Source organism: Lates calcarifer, linkage group LG17 (assembly GCF_001640805.2).
Source record: "Lates calcarifer isolate ASB-BC8 linkage group LG17, TLL_Latcal_v3, whole genome shotgun sequence".
Lineage (NCBI taxonomy): Eukaryota > Metazoa > Chordata > Actinopteri > Centropomidae > Lates > Lates calcarifer.
This window is the reverse complement of record NC_066849.1, coordinates 4147760-4165209: the sequence shown is the minus strand read 5'-3', so window position 1 is coordinate 4165209 and position 17450 is coordinate 4147760. Positions and strand designations below refer to the sequence as shown.

General features: G+C 39.7%; 2 protein-coding genes across 2 annotated transcripts in view; one reads left to right on the top strand and one right to left on the bottom strand.

The window, feature by feature from the left end:
- hdlbpa (high density lipoprotein binding protein a) overlaps positions 1-17450 on the top strand; it is a 239887-nt gene that overhangs the window by 84140 nt on the left and 138297 nt on the right. The gene's annotated exons all lie outside the window — the stretch shown is intronic.
- Positions 21-17339, bottom strand: LOC108878842 (espin like). Its single transcript, XM_018669823.2, has 11 exons — positions 16967-17339; positions 16115-16305; positions 12465-12651; positions 12191-12373; positions 11918-12049; positions 5451-5615; positions 5199-5340; positions 4850-5022; positions 4577-4741; positions 2575-3533; positions 21-1327 (listed from the first exon to the last, which is right to left on the bottom strand). The coding sequence occupies exons 1-11, from the start codon at positions 17258-17260 to the stop codon at positions 796-798; spliced, it is 3123 nt and encodes a 1040-aa protein (XP_018525339.1). The 5' UTR covers positions 17261-17339; the 3' UTR covers positions 21-795.

The following is a 17450-nucleotide window of genomic DNA, read 5'->3' as shown; positions in this document are numbered from 1 at the left end:
TTCCTGCAAGCTAGCAAAGGAGATAAATTACATAGCACCAGTGATTTTGAATGTTAGCATGAATTAACAATACAGCCATGACAGTATACAGTATGTAATCCTGTTAGTCCAGATGGAGTTAAGATACTGTATGAGAGGTGTATTTAAGGTGTCTTGTAAATGTAATAAATTAAGGGGATGTGATATCAATTAAAGTCTGTAGAATATGGCAATAATCAAATATTCAAGGTATCCATGTAATTATTTATTTTGTAGTATAGTTAAAATTGGTGGGCTTCCTGTTTGACCACAGATCCTGGGCTTTCTTGAGAATATTTACCATAAAATGGTATGGAAAAAAGTTTTCATCAATCTCAAAACACACTAGCCTACTTTAAGCACTCTCTTTTGTAATAGGGCTGGGTATGGTTTGAAATGTATTGATGCCATTGCCAGTTTGATACCTGAGTTTCGAAACCAGTACCAAAACATCTAAATACCCTAGGATTATAAACATGTTTGTTTTTCACAAACTTTTTCAAAATTTAACAACCAAGAACAAACTTCTGCATTGCATGTTTAATAAAATACAATATAAAATTTACAAAATTATAATTCAAATTAGGCAATATCTGATCAAAGAATAAGTAAACAAGGATAAAAATCTGGCTAAGAATTCACTGCCAACTTTCAGTACCTGACAATTGCTACAACAATTCAATTCACAATTCAAAAGTTTTGATACCCAGCCCTAATGTCATCTACCTACAAAGCATAAAAAATATCAAAAAAAAAAAAAAAAAATGACACAAGCAATTACTCAAAATCAAAAATCTCTGCCTCTTTCTCTTTCCAAAAAGCAAAACTACGGTCGATGTATTTACAAATCTCTTCATTGCTAAAACTGGAAATGTCAGTGCCACTGTAGAGCACCCCCTCATCTGGTGTAGGTGTCTGTACAATTACTTTAGGGACCTGTCTAACTTCTGGGAGGCTATGTTTCACCACTTCTGCAGTGCTTTCAGACTGACTTACGGTGTTTCCAAAGAACTTTACTTTAATGTCCTCAAAGCCGTCCTTCCACTCACGGTTTCCAGCTTCAATGTCCTGAATGACAGCCTTGTGAAAGTCCCTGACCATCTCCCAGGGAAAGCTCCCGACGTGGTCAAACACCTCGAAACACAGCAGGTGCCTCATTTTGCGTTCATCCACAGGCAGCTCCAGCTCCAGGATGTGAAAGTAGCCCAACATGAAGAGATCCAAGGTCAGGTTGTCATACTCCACAGGCACACCATCCAGACGAGGTAGGAACTGCTCTGGGGAGTAGAGGGCTTTCTGCCTGTGGAGCCTGTGGATAACACTGCATGGTTATTCAAGGTGTGTTTATACTCTGGCTGCTACTAAACACTCTTTTGATTATGGATTAATCTGTCAAATATTCCAATTAGTCAATTGGGAATATTGGGAAATCTATAATGTTTCCCAAAGCCCAAGGTGATGTCTTAAAATTGCTTGTTTTTGCTGACAAACTGTTCACAGCACAAAGATATCAAATTTAAATTATTATAAAAGAAAAAAGCTGCAAATCCTCACATCTGAGGAGCCAAATATTTGGAATTTTTAGCCACGCCAGCAGTTTGTCTCCAGAGATAACAACATTGGTCTGTTGATTGCTTAACGACTTAGACCAGAATGAAATATATAAACATTTAGTGGATGGATTGCCATGAAATTTTGTGAAGAGTTTCATGGTTCCCACAAGATGTAATGACTTTGGTGATTCCCTGACTGTTAATCCAGCCCAACTTAGAGCTTCACATTTGGGGTTTTAAGTGAAATGTCTCAACACTGGATAGACTGCAGTGAACTTCAGGATGAAATGCAAAACTTTTGGTGATCCAGTCACTTTTCATCTGGCATTACATTAGCATGTAAGCATGCTGAAGTTAGCCTTTCCAATTAATCAATATTGCTGATGTATTTCTCTCTATGTATTTACAGATAAATCAACTATCTGGTTCAGCTAGAGCTAGAGACAACATTCTACAGTTGCACCTTTCATTTTATGAGAGACGTCCAATATTGACTCCTATTACAGTAGCTCTTTTACAGTAGCAACTCTTTGGACTCAACAATAAGAGTAAATTTGTGGGTCCTAAAACCAAAACAATAAGCTGAAAGAGGATAAGAGCTCCATAGAGCAGTGTGAAACAGCAAAGCCGAGGTAAAATTTGGGATTTGTCACTATGAGTGTCCTCTTTCACATTACACATAGTTATTTGATCCATTGTTGATATGAAATTATTGATGTATTGGCGCTTTCACATGTGCTTGTCTCTCTAACAAAAGGACATATAAAAAAAGTGAACAGACTATGAATGGGCTGGTTGTTGCTGAAAGTGTGAGGTGTGTCAATCCTTGAAGATTTGTGTTATTGAATAAACTTCAGATGATAACAAAATAACTTTTGGTGAACATTTGACATATGAAACTGGCATAGCTTCACAAGTGCAGTTTAAAAACTCTACCAGTCACTGAGCGTGAAGCAATTCTGTTTTAGACAGGGATGATAGTAAATTAGTTGTGCAGCCCTACCTGCGGATCTGTCTTGAAGGTACACTGGAGATCATGCTCCTCCAGTTTCCCAGCATCTTGTTGACAGCACTCCTCTGCTTGAAGAAATGTCCCAGAGAACTGCTCATCATTTTTGACTGGGCACTCTCCATGCTTCCTCTACGATCTGATCCAGATTTGTCACCCATCCCCGGGGTGCCACCACTCATCTTCCTCTCTGCTGCATCCTTGCTCTTCAGTGTCACAGTGTAGGCAGATTTTTTCCAGTGGCCTAAGAACAGCACAACTATACGCTCTTTTCTAAGACTGGTGGTCTCCAGAACATCTGCAAAATTTTCATCATAGTCAATGCCGGAGTCACTGTTCTGGTCTGTTTCTTGGGTTGGATTCAAGACTTTAAGCTGTTTGTCTGACTCTGTGGCCTCAAGCTGTGTGGAGGAACTTAACACAACAGCCTCCTCTGACTCATCTGATATAGGTGAGTTCTGTGTCTCAAAGTTAGACTTCAGGGTTCTCACAGACACTCCAAACTGATGGATTTCATCCTCTATACTCTCCCTGCGTCCTCTGGTGGAGTTCTGTCTGTCTGGGGTCTGAGAGAACACTGTGATCAGGTCAGTGTTGGGCATCTTGCAGTAGGGCTGGTCTGTCAGGTTGGTCATGAGCAGAGACATGCTCTTCACAATACCTGAGATGCGGCCACACCACACCGGTAGGGGAACTTGACTTGTGAAGTTTCTGAACTGTGTGTTGACGGTGATGTTGACTATGGGTGCTGGCAGGATGTGCCTCAGCTCCTCAGCTAGACGAGCCAGCTCCAGCTCATAGCCCTCACAGTTCCTCTGCATGGAGACATTGGCAATCTGCTGCTCCAGATAGATGAGGTCATCCTCAGTCAGCAGCTCACCAGAGGGCCCCAGGATGGCATTGTGGGCTTGGGAGTACCTCCAGCTGACTTTGGCATATCTGTTCCCATTTTCCTGTAAAAGAAAGCAGATAAAAATGGTGCATGTCATATTTAAAGTCATTTCAAATGGCTTAGGCGTGAGAAGAAAAAGAGTAATGATACAGTAAAACTGAGATCCAAACCTCAAAAATATGACTTGACACAATGTGTTACAATGAACAATGTGTTATGTGTCCAGTGATTTGTTGTATGCAATTAAAAGTAAATGATGGTAAAAGTGTTTTTCATTTTTTTTAGTGATTTAGAACAGCATCACAAATTCAGACCACAATTTGCTCACTGTGGTCTGCTTAGGTTCAATAAGTGTTTGTTTAAGAGATGATCTAATTTCAAGTTGGCTGTACAGTGTTCTTCTAGGGCTGCAACTACAAATTATTTGAATCATCATTTAATCTCTAAAATTATTTTCTCAATTAATTGATCATTCATTTTTTTTTGTCAATGTATAAATGAAAATAGTAAAAAAAAATAAATAAAAAAAAACTCATTAGAAGATTTCTACAGCTGAAAGGGACATATTCAAATTGCTTGTTTTTGTCCTACTATCATACAAGACAGAGGAATGCAGCTAATCGTCGCATTTTAGAAGCCTGAACCAAAGAATGTTTGCTATTTTTGCTTAAGAATGGCTAAAATGATTAACTGATTATCAGAATGGGTGGATATTAATTTTCTGTTATCTGTTATTAGCTGACTAAAATCCCCACTCCCTGAGCTGTCTTGGTTTGTGTTTTCTAACCAAACACTGGCAAAATAAATTCTGGGGAAAATGGGCCATACTGAAACAAAATCATGTCTGATCTTTTTTTTAATTTATGAACTCCTAAAGAAGGCAAGATGTGCTAAAATGTTAATCTCTGGAAATTAGAATATAAAGAATCTTATCGAATTACATCTGGACTAAAATACTGTCTCAAAAAGTGTGATCATTCAGTAATTCATGGATACAAGCTTTTCATGAACCTGCATTACCTCAATTACCACAACAAGATTTATACGATTTAAATAAATGTTGAAAGTACATTCAAAATCTAACCATCTTTAGAGAGACATTACCTTCCGCCTCTGATCCTCCTCATCCAGCAGCCTGGCCTGAAGCTGTCTCACCATGACTTGCCTCTTCCACTCAGCAATGGGACGTCCTCTTTCATCATGGGTGGGCACCAGGTAGTCAATGTCCGACAGGTTGGCCTCCTCAGTGGGCAGGACCACCATTTTATTCTCCAGAGGACACAGCAATGATATTGTAGTTATTAGTGTTTTAGCTAAAGGAAGGAATCATGGACAAAGGAAGGATGTTCAAAGTAAGAAAGCTTATTGTTTGCTTACTGCCTGTCCAGTGAAGACTCCTGATATCCCTGATTGCTTCAAAGATGTAATGGACTTCATGTCCCCAAGAAGTTTTCTTCCAGCCAGGAGGTTTGCATCAGGCAACATTTTCTTATCGGCAGAGACAGTTATCTCACTCCCAGCTGCCTTGGGCTGATTGAAACCTTTAATAACTGAAATACAAATCATAGCCACTCTGGGTCTTACTCATTTCAATTTCATTTAATAACACATATTTTTTCACTGAGCAGTGACTTGCAGTAACCACTAAATACCTAAATACAGTTTGTTGCTTGACTAAAGTGATTTAAGAGGGATTTAATTATATAAACAGAATTGTTCCTCTCACCAGATGTTGCAATTTGAACCTGCTCTATTCTGTTGACGGTGGTTTTCTCTGGCTGGGCAGGTGAGGATGAAGCTGAAGGTAAAGGAGGAGCCGGAGGAGGCTGAGGATATCTGGCCTGAGGGGACTCCTCACTCTCAGGTTGCTGGTGTGGAAAACAAAGAGACACAGCGAATTTGCTTTGGGTTGTAGAATGAAATAATAAAAAGAATGGAAGCATGGAAAACCAAAACAAACAACCAAAAAAAAGTTTACCTTTAAACTATCCATGAGCGTGTTACTGCTGTGACTGTCCCTGCATGTGTCACTCAGGCACCCGTAGTAATCCTCCCTGCTGTGCTGCAACAACACAGGCGGCTTTACTTTCTCTTCTTCCTCTACCCGAGAGATTATCTCGATGGGCTTATCTGCACAGAGTGTCTGCAAATATCATATGACAGAATAACATTTATAACGTGTGATAAAACCATGAGGTTTCAGTTAAGAGGTGGCAAAAGCAGGGACAATTCCAGGGATTATATTTCAGTTCTAATAACAGATTAAACAAACATTAAAACAAATGACAAAAACTCTTTTACTCCTGTCCTGTCATTGACATCAGGTCACATCACACATACTCTTAAGGAAGAGAGACCACTGATGTAACTGGATGGGCCTGGATCCTCTCCTGAACTGCAACAATGCAGTCTGACGAAACTTAAGGTTTTCTGGTCATTACAACAGTTGGACATCGGTTGTCCCTGTCTGTAGATTTTTCCCAACTTTCATTTAAACACCCACCAAAGCTGCTTTTCCCAATCTCATTTTTTAAGGAAAGATCATGTAACCAACCAGGTGTGTTAACATGTGACTTTATACTTCCTCTAGAGGAAAAAGTTTTGTACTTCTCTTTAGTCTCACAGTTAATGAACCTACAGTATATGAACGAGACATAGATTACTGTGAGCAGAAAACTTTCAGGTGAAATCTCAAGTTTCTGCACGTTAAATGTTGTGCAAACCAAGCTTTTTATGTGAAAGTTGGGTAAAAAGTACACTTTGTGAAAAGAGAACTGTATTAAAAGATGAAGTAATGCATTTGTATTTGTCATTGCTGCATCAGTGTGAGAATATAGTTGGCACAGGTGCATTGACTCAGTGTAGAAAAACTGTAAATACATATTTTTGTAATACATTACCACCACAAATCTCCCATTAGTAACACTTTTTTTCACATTTCAGTGCATTTCTTTCTGAGCATTGTACAACCTTAGAGCTGACAGTCTGGACTTTGACTTCAGTCACTGTAAAAAGAAACGAATTACAGAAAGTGATGTTTTTGATAATTATACAGGAAAAAAGTGAACTGGGGAAGCTTGCTTCCCTTTTAATTTGTCAAATACATGATATTTGTCACCCAACACAAGTATTTCAGTTTAATCTATAAGTAACAACAGTAATATGTATTTAGTTCTGCCCAAAGGTGGGGACATACACTATATGGTAGAAATAAGGCAGGTTTTAAGAGAACACTGGAGGAGATTCTTTTTTTAAGGAAAAAAGCATAATTGGACAGTGTAATAAACCACACAATTATAGATATGAATATATATATATAGCAGGATTTGTTTGGGCTATTCTCTACAGCTAAATAAAACATGTAGGTGTAAACTGAGTTTGTGTACAGTATCTGGGTTTTTTTTCCCAACAAATTTGGTTAGGCATGGATGTAAGAGATAGTTGGTTTTTTGGTTTTTTTAGGCTATATTTTAATAGGCTGTCAAAATGTACATTATGCTGGTAAAACTGTTCTTTAATTTTAACAAAGAAGAAATTAACAAATAGGCTGAAAAAATCGGTTAGAATGTCTAAATGGCAATTAAGACAGGAAAACGCCTTGAAGCCTGAGGACATGCTATACAAGAGACAAAAGAACAAAACAAGTACATGGGATAGTAAGCAACCTTGAATAATTGGCAGCATTTCACACCACTCTAGGGAGGATGTAGGATGTATGGAAACATTTAGATCCCCTTTAATGAACCTGCATTGTTCTAATGCACTCCATGCAGAATGCATATCAAATTCAGCTCTCCAAGGACATTATTAGTAACCAAAACATCAAAGGCAGCCCTAATATGCTGCTGCATGCTGTTGTGCTTTGTGTCCATGAGGTGGTCCTTGCCATTTCCTCTTACACTTTGATGTCGAACAGCACGAAATATGCTGTGACACTGCTCAGGCTGAGGAATAAACTTCCCCGAAGTTGTGCAATTCATAAATAGATAAACAGAGGGGGATGGGAAAAAGGGGAAAGGGAGCCTGATTCCTTTGTGACCCCTCTCGTAACAGTTCAATGTTCTAAAAGCTACAGTGAACCGGTCCTTGTGTGTGTGTGCGTTTAATTAGACCCAGTGGCCAGAGAGCATTTGGTTTTCATCAGCACCCCATCACAATTGCCACGCAGATATAGATAGCCTAACCCTGTTTTTTGGCCTGGATCCACTCTCCCTCTATCAAAGACCGCAAAGACCCCAATCACTACAGATTAGGAGCCAAGAGTTAAGAAACAGCTACTCAGCGCTGTCTCATTGTCAGACATGCAGCACCAGTAATCTGTGGTCCCTGTGGGTCGGGCCATGAGAGAGTTTAAGTATTTCAGAACACCATGTGTATTTAAGAAACATGTCGTGTAATTCTGCGCTCTGGAATCAATCACCAAAACAACCTGCTTCCACGTGAAATATTCATGTTCCTGGTGATGAATTGCAATGTGGAATGTATACAGCGGGTGTACATTAGAACACTACAGTGTAAATACATGTCCTCTCACATGTTAAAATACTCTCAGGTTTCCTGCAGAGGTATGGCTAAAAACCGATGGACACAAACTTTTTGACAACATTTACAGTTTTTGTGGCGAGGGTGGGGTGGGGGTTATGTCTACTGTAGCTAAACAGACCATGACAATATTAAACTACTTCATGCTAGGATATTGTCACAACTGCTGGAGCAGTAAGTGTATTTAGAGAGTGCAAGATAAAAAAAAGGGAAAAAAATCATGTCCAATTTGCAAAAATCAACACTGAGAAACTATAGTAAGGTCATGAGCCTGGGGTATTAGTCATGTCTAACCGTAAGAGGCTATAACTGATCAGAAAAAAGGTAAAACACTGCCAAAACATCTGCCAGCTAGGTTTTCTTGAACAGAAATGACAAAACTTTCCTTTCATTTTACAGAAATAATTACTCAACCCCTCCAGTAACCTACTTATAAACAAAAGCTCAAAGAAAAATAAGGTAATAAGGCACTAAAAAGGAGTATAATGAATACAAAAGCCAGTGAAAGTGATATATAAACCAACCTAAAACCCACTAACCTTGACCTTGGACAATTCTCCCAGCATACACGGGTACGACTTCACTGTACAGCGAAACTCCAGAGGCACCGACTCAAGCAGGTGCAGCCAGGTATCCAGGGCAGCCACTCCGTGTTGAGGATGTGACGCTATCTTAAGATCACCGACCACTTGTTTGACACCATCATCAGCTTCTCTACCTGTAGCCAAGGCCCGCCAGGCAATAAACAATAAACTCTGATCGGAGAATGTTGTTAATAATTAAGGGAAAGGATAGGATGGCTGGCAATGTCACTAATGCATGGACAAACCAATGGCCACGTTGTTGCACGAAGGGAGGTATCAGCGGAAGACTTGTCAAAGCAGCTGGAAAAAAGACATTTTATCCATGCGCGTTCAGGTGATTTTTCCACTTGGGACAATTACGTGGCGGAGCTAAGTCTTCAAACTTTTTTGGGGGGACGGGGGAAGGATAAAATGTACCTGAGATGATTAGTAAATGTGACAGTGGAAACAAAATGTGACACCCTAAGCTTGAATGAATGGCTTTGAGTGTTAATGTGGAAAATCTGACAACAACAAACAGTGCTGTGACAAACTGTGGCCACTTTTTTTCAGGATTTTATGGCTGAAATGATCTATTAAAGGATGGGTTCACAATTTTTGAAGTCTGTCTTAAAACAACAGACAGATGCCTATATAAACACTGCAACAGCATTTCTCTTGTGTAATCATTCCTTCTTAAGAGATACCTTCATAATGCACTCAGTGTAAATGATGGGAACAATATCCACAGTCCTACTGTGCAAAAATACAGTCCACACTTTATCTGAAGTTAATACAAGACGTCTGTGATAGACAAATCGAATGGATATCTTGTGGGGGCGTAACAATTCTCCATATCGTCTACATTTGTATTGCGGTTTCAGTCTTGGTTTCAGAATTGTTACACCCCTTATCTCATACATTGAGTGTGATTTGGGAACAGATCTCTTCAGGGCCAATATCAAAAGGAGGAATGATTTCAGTGAACAAATTATATTGCTTTACATGTTACAATTAAACAGTGACCAATTAGTTCTAGTTGTACTGTTCCGAAAACAGTTCAAAACCCAATGACACCTGTACATTTTGGGGATTTTTTCTTAAAAACACTACTTAAAGAAAACATCAATTTGTAGTTGAACATTTATTTTATGAGCAGCTAACTGATTAATGGACTAATTGTTGCAAATCTACAGATATACAAATATTTTAGCACTTGGCATCACATAGTTACAGAAGTGAATATGTAAATGGTATCACAGTTTATGTGATGATTTTAGTAACACTACACAATTTTAGTAAAATATACAGTAAAACTATAAAATCTCCCAGTCTGTGATTAATATGCAGCTGTGATGCAGCCAGGCTATAAGAGCATGTGTTGCAATGCAAAAAACAATGCGGAAATTTAGAGTATGTCCTAAAAAAAAAACACAGTGATAGATGGGAACGACAACGTGTTTCCTCTGTCCAAGTATTCTAAAAATACCATTCTCAAACAACAGTATCTTTGGCCCGATCACTGTGAATGGAGAGCAAAAGCCACAAATGTGTGTGAAGTAAACCTCACACCACACACTGTTTATTTGATTGCAGCTGTTCCTGAGATGCGAGATGAGGAAGCGAGGCTGACAGCGCTGAACGAGTCTGACCTCGTTGTGAGTGATCCAAACATGCAGAGAGGCCAAATACACGGCTCTCTCCGGTCAACGTCCCAATCCATTTAGGTCACTGCTCGGAAATGAGATTATCTGACTGATACTTTAGAACCAATGAAACCCGTGATCTACGCAGCCCTTTACAAATGTGAAACTCCACCAGAAATGTAATTAAAACGTGTCTACTTGTACAGCTCATCTCTGGCACAGTAGGTTTCAAAGCATCACAGATAGTAGTCTGTTCTCCAAATATTGTCAGGATTTGAATCAATTAACTGCTCCTCTAGGTTCTCTATCAGATGACCCCTTTGTTCACATCAACCCTCAGTTTGTGTGTCCAACTCATACGTTGCCAAGAAACATAATACACCATTCTGTCTGCTACCAACATTACACAATATCCAGAGGTGACAATCATAGCACTTCCAAGTTCCTGGAAAAAACATGACACACAATCAAACGTGTGTTTGAAGCCAATGACATCCTGCTCTCCAAGTCCACAGAGGGATAGTGTTGCCGGTTCCAGGCATCAGAATGGTGAAAACGCTGAAACTTAAGCTTGTGGATCTCATAACGGGCTCAGCCCCTGGGCCCTCCACCTGAGCCACTGGAGAGGGGTAACTGATAGGCCCTTAGCTGGCGGCGTCTCCGGCTGTGTTCGATGCCGCAGCCGCCCCTGCGCTAATTAGCTCTCCATTGTTGATGGGAGGATTATTTCTGAAGGGGAGCTCGGCAGCCACGCCTCACTGGCTCCCTATCATCATCCTCTTCATGTATGAGTGCGGCTCTTCTCTGCTGACTTATTCATGGCTTCAACTGGCCGACAGCTTTTGTTACTCTGTGTACGTTGCTGTGTACTCTGTGCTATAGACGGCGAGTGAAGTGTAATGGGGAGAAACAAAGAGGCTGCTGGTGGACAGCTGTAAGGCTTTAAGGTTCAACAAGTGTGCTGAGAGAGTGGTCCCCATAGGCTCTTTCAGTTAACAGTATTCTGTGTTTCCTTTTAAAATCAACTCCACAAGCTTTAATTTCAGTCTCAGTATCAACTGTAATCCTCTAACCCTACTTATTATGTAAATATTTGAAAGAAAAACAGAATGTATCAAAGCACGCAGTACATACTAAAATGACCTTATTAATTTGTGTTAAACACTAATCACTTTATACCAATGTGACCCCTGACATGAACAGGCAACACAAGCACAAACAAGGTGTTGACACTAAAATATTCAAGAGTAACATTAAGGAGTGTCGTGGTTTCGGCACAAAACAAAAGAGCTAATCTCAGAGAGTCCTCTGTGGCAAACTGAGAACGAACAATCTCCCCCAGCACACACGGCATCATCGCTTGTAATGCCTTATTAAACACAAAAGCCACCATCCTCCATTTTCTTAGGGCTCTTAAACTGAGAGCAAAAAGCAATCAGGTTGAGTGGAAGAGAACGGGACAGGCCTGACCTGAATGAAATACATGTCGCAAATTAGGAAAATGATTCACTGAGGCTCCGAGACCTTCCAGATGTTTGCTGTTGACCGTACTCCCCAAACTACATGTAGCTTTGATTTTCATGCCAAGGTAAACAGCTTAGCAAATGCTGACACAGACACAAAGCAAGAGAATAAGTAAATGCAATGCAAAATAAAATACACTGTGGATATACTGTAGGTGAGAGAGAGCTTACGTTTTTCTCCATGGCACGGAGATATCTGGCACATTCATAGTGTCCGTTGTACTCTGCCAAGTCTGCTGGTGTGAGCCCATCAACATCTTGATCTGAGGGGTTCGCTTGATTGGCTAACAGGATTTTACAGCACTGAGAGAAGCAACAGGACAACATGAGCAGAATAAAAGCAACAACAACACACACCATTTAGGAATACAGCAGTTTTATTAAGACAACAGTAACAGCAAACAGTAACAACGACAAGAGGAAAATTGAATAGTTGTGCTTAACCTTCAGTTCTCCATTTTCTGCAGCATCATGAAGTGGGGTCCCTCCCCAGTAGTCCTTGATGACCTTTGAACCCATGTGAAGCAGCCTCTCCAAGATGCAATAGTGCCCCCTGCTGGCAGCAAAGTGTAGTGCAGTCGCTCCATCCCGGTCCTGGCAGGACAGGCTGACATCAGTACAGGTCACCTATTCGGAGTTAATGAAAGAAGATCAAAGAAAAACAGAATTAGGAGACACTTTTTAAGCATGTAACATGAATTTGGATTTCTCTACCAACCAGCCACACCACCACAGCTTGGTGGCCCATGTGAGAAGCAGCATGCAGGCAGGTCATGCCATCGTGAGCCCTCAGATGGACGTCAGCTCCGCAGTCCTTAACAAGGTATTCTACAACATGCAGGTGCCCTTCCTGGCAGGCCAGGTACAGCGGGGTAGCACCGATACCTGTCTGGTGGTTCACACACCTGTGCTCCAACATAAAACAACACCACGGGTGCAAAGGGTTAGATTATCAGCATCAGTCATTAACTGCTTACATGTGTCATCAGTATTGGGGCCAATATTAGAATTCTATATGATGTATCACACCAGTAATGAAACAATAATATATTAAGTAAATACATAATATATCAAATTTTATGTGCAGTACAGGAACTAGAAAACACAATAATGAAATAATATGACTGGATACTGTATCAGCAAAAACACAACAGCATAAAAGTAAATTCAGCAACACAAATTTAAGCACCTGAACAATGAGTCATTGGAAAACTAACACTAATGTGTTATTATTACCTAATAACATTTTAGGTAACAACATAATGTTATTATTATCTAATAATTTATTAGAACATGCTATTATTAGCAATAATAGTAGTGATAGTAGTACCAAGACAAAAACAAAGCAAATTAAACCAAATTTAAGAATTCTTACTAAGGGTATCTTTAACTCAGATTTTTACTAGAAAACACATAAAAGTGCATGAAAAGGTTGATTAAAAAAAACAAAAAAAAAACTGGTACTCCTGCCTATGCTGATCAACATTATAGGATGCTGGCTCTGTTTTGAACTGACTTTAATTCCACAGTATTTTAAGAAGAGAATTTGAGAATCAATCAATATTTGGAGTGTACTTGGAGTACTCCATGATTCAGATGGATACATTTAAGTTAATGTTATGGATTTAAGGAATAAATTCTCTATCAAAGCAAAAATCTAAATCTTTTTGTTTGCTCTAGCAAGACTCCTCAGTTGCATCTTAGACTGCATGTTTCTTTTAAAAAAAAACTTTTATCTGTTGAAGAATCTGAGATCCAAAAAGTTTTTAAGTCTTAAGTCTTAAGTCAAGTCTGTTACACACCTGCTGTACAGCAGGGCTGCATTAACATTGACATACATACGGTACTTCAACAACCATAAGGCTGACATGTGATTGACAGTGTCTGCCCATGTTTTATTCACAGGTTACTGATGGTCACCTGTGATGGTCTGTCCCCACCATGCATCATGCAAATTAGTTATACTGTACTCTCCTGTAACAGGAAGATGAATCAGGAAGACCAACATATCTTTATCTAGTCTGTGCTAAGTGTCACTGTCTCAGGTTTAGGAGATGGAAGAGAGATGGGATTCATTTTGGGGGTGGGATTGGGGGTAAACATTTCATGTATTTACTTTGTTTAGTTTGTTCCACAATTTTCCACATCTGTTTACATTTGCCTTCTCAGTTCTAGTGAAAATAGGTGTGCATGATAAGGGTATCTAAACTAATGCTTCCGAACCTGGGGTACTTGTGACCCAGAGGGTCCCTCTGCAGACTGAAATACTGTAGAGTAACTCAGCTAATATTCTTTTAAAAGAAAGAATAAATAACAGAAATGTTATGTCATTTAGAACAAAATATCGACAAATTTGTGTTTAGGAGGAAAATAAACAGCCTCATAAGAAATTGCCATGATGCTGATCTTCCGTGTATCTATAGTTACAGGGTAAGCTACTAGCTATGAAAGGCTAACTACATAATATAGAAACTAACTACCACCCAACCAATCTGGTAACACACAACGGGTTGTGACTGTGAAAATGAGATAGTTGAGCGAGCAGAAAAATGTAAATAGTTTTCAAAGAGGCATAGAAAATTAAAATGGTTAGCTAAAAAAGGGGAGAAACAGTTGACACAATAGGCAAAAAGTAATGGATAAACATCGGAGTAGTTAACTAAAAGAGATTGAATAACCATTGAAAGAGTTAACTAAAAGTAATGGATGTATATGGTTGAAATGTTCAGTGAGAAGTAGTAAATAAGAGGTTTAACTTGTTAGTGAAAATGTAATGGATAACATTACAGCTGAAATAGCGAGTTAAAAGTAATGGAAAAATGGTTAGTTGAACATTATAATAACAATAATAATAATAGTAATAAACTGATGAAATACTTAGCTAAAAGAAGGGAAACACTTGACACAGTTAGCATAAGGTAAGTGATAAACAGTTGTAATAGTTAGCTAAAAGATGGAAAGTAATGAATATATAGTGCAAATAGCAAAAAGTAAATAAGCGCTGTAAAACTTAGCTGAAAGTAATGGAAAAACGGTTAAAATAATTAGCTTAAATTGATGAGAAAAAAATTGCTGAAAGGTCAAGTCTTTAAAACTTATCAATTCAGTTGACCTTAAAGTAGCAGGTGGTACTTTCCATCTCCAGACTGAGACGTTAAAAGGCCGCTCATTAAGAAGTGAGTAGGGCAGAACAATTAATCAAAATATTATTGAAATCCCAATATGACTGAGTGCAATGTCCATCGCACAAGCTGCATTTTTTTGAGCCAGGTAAAATGTATCACAACATGAAATCACAAATGCAGTATTGTGGTGTTACAGAGATACCAGGGACCTACAAATCATTTTCTCCAGATGTAAAGGAATTTGCTTGTTTGATAAAGAACCCCACAAAAATCACGTTATTATTTTTTTCTGTGTGAATTAAATGCAGAATCTCCCTCTAAAAAGTGACTCACAATGCAGTCGCAATATCTGTCAAAATAATTGCAGTATGCACATTGTTCAGCCTTCTAAAATTAATCCTAATCTAATCCTGTTCCATTAATACTAGTATTAATGTAAACACCACCTTTTCACACTGACCCCTCTCGCCAGGTCTGTTTCTTCAACATCCCCAATATTCAGTGCTACACATAGACTGTATGGTGCTACACAATATTGAATGCCCATTAAATGAGATGGAAAAACTTAAAGCACTTAAGCAACATCAGTCAGTGTCAGCATAATAAATACAAGCTATAGCTATTATGAAGAAAATTAATTATAAAATCTAGGGTTATTTCTTCAGCAGACTTTCCAAGAACAAGACTAAAAGTCGACAGCTGTGGCTCTGCAGGGCTGTACTGGTGATGTTCACATCACCATGATAACATGATACAATGATAATGCTGCCATGTTGTCGTGTAACAGGTATAATGTTCACCATGTTCACTGTGCTGGTTGAGCATGTTAGCATTCAAACATTTGCTTAACAGTGCTAAACACAAATTCATAAACCAAAGTAGTCCTAAACCAAAGTACTGGAGAAAAACCAAAGTTATTATAATTTATCCTAAGGGAACAATGAATGTGTGCACCAAATTTCTCAATAATCTATCCAATAGTTCCTGAGCTACTTTCATTAAGAATAGTGCTACCAGCAGGTCAAAGGATCACCAAAGTTGTTCTGATAGTGGTCAGGATATTTCACTCTGAACCATTAATGTCAGTCTCATGGTGGTGCTAGAGGAAAAGTCAGGGGTTCAACAAAGTCAGCGGGATTCATCCTCTGAGGAATACAAATGCCTTTGTTACATTTTTCATAGCAATCCATCCAAAGGATGTCATGAGGGATGCCGCCAGTGACAGCAAGTACTGTGAACTCACCCAGGGGCCTGCTGAATGAGTAGTTTTAAACAGGTGAGGTCCCCTTTGGCTGCAGCGTAGTGAGCAGGAACTGCTCCACAATTTGTCTCCACCTCAGTCACTCCTCCAACAGAAAGCAGCCACTTAATGACCTCCACACAACCAAACCGAGATGCCAGGTGAAGTGCTGTGGCACCAGCAGCATCCCTATCCTGCAGACAGTCATAAAGATCAGAGTTAGATGGAGTCAGATGTAAACAAATTAAACGTGACTACACTTGCTCAAGACACAGGTTTCATTACTCATACAGGATAAAGCTCATCATTCAGCTTTAAACAGCATTTCCTTTACAAAGCTACTATAGAGATAGTTACAAGGACAACCGCATTAAGACATATGATTATGATAAATAATAATAAAATATGAAACATTATTTTTTTGTTTCATTTTAGGAAGGGTTCTGCGAAATCCATCATAAGGCTGTTGTCCAGTTTTGAGAAATGAGGTCTAGGTAGAATTAACTCTACTTAACAAATAGCTAAGTTTAGTGCGGGTTCCTCTGAAGCATCTGGACGTAATTACACTTGCTACATAATACTAATGGATACCCAGTAAGGCAACACCATATGATGTAATCAGCTAGTAATACATCTGAAAAGGTAGGATACAGTACCTTTTACAACTGCAGTGATGTAACTGCACTCTGGGATCAGTTAGATGACTGTCTGAAGCCAATTCGACTGACACACATCTTTTTTTTTTTTTTAATCACCAGGAAAGCTGGACATGTGGCGTCTCTCCAAGGCATTTGAGCTATCAGGGTAGGTTTCCCTCTCCTTCTCTGTGTAGGAATTGTCAGTGGACAAACTTACCTCAATGTTGCAGCCTCCTTGGTCCACCAGCCACTGCAGCTCCCGGACGTGGCCAGTAGCTGCTGCATCGTGCGCTGGCGTGGCCCTGTTCAAGGCACGGGGATCAGCTGCCAGACCCAGCTCGCTGACCAGGAACTGCAGGCACTCCAGGTGTCCACACCTGGCTGCGTGGTGCACTGGGCTGGCACCTTGAGCATCAGTGATTGCTGGTGAGAGGTGACCAGAAGATGCCAGCTCCCTCAGGGTTGCAAGATCCCCGGCTCGAGCCGCCTGGATGGCCCGATGAAGCACCATACCTGGCTGTTAGGAGTGAGCTATGGCACACAGAGCACGCTCGCTGGAGCTCTCTGGATCCCAGCAGGTTACTGTCATGTTTTCTCATACACAAACTCCCATACAATAACAAAAAACTCATGCACTCATTGCCTCCACCCGAGCCAGGAAAGTGACACCGTGGCTGCAGCCAGCTGGCCAGCATGGCTGC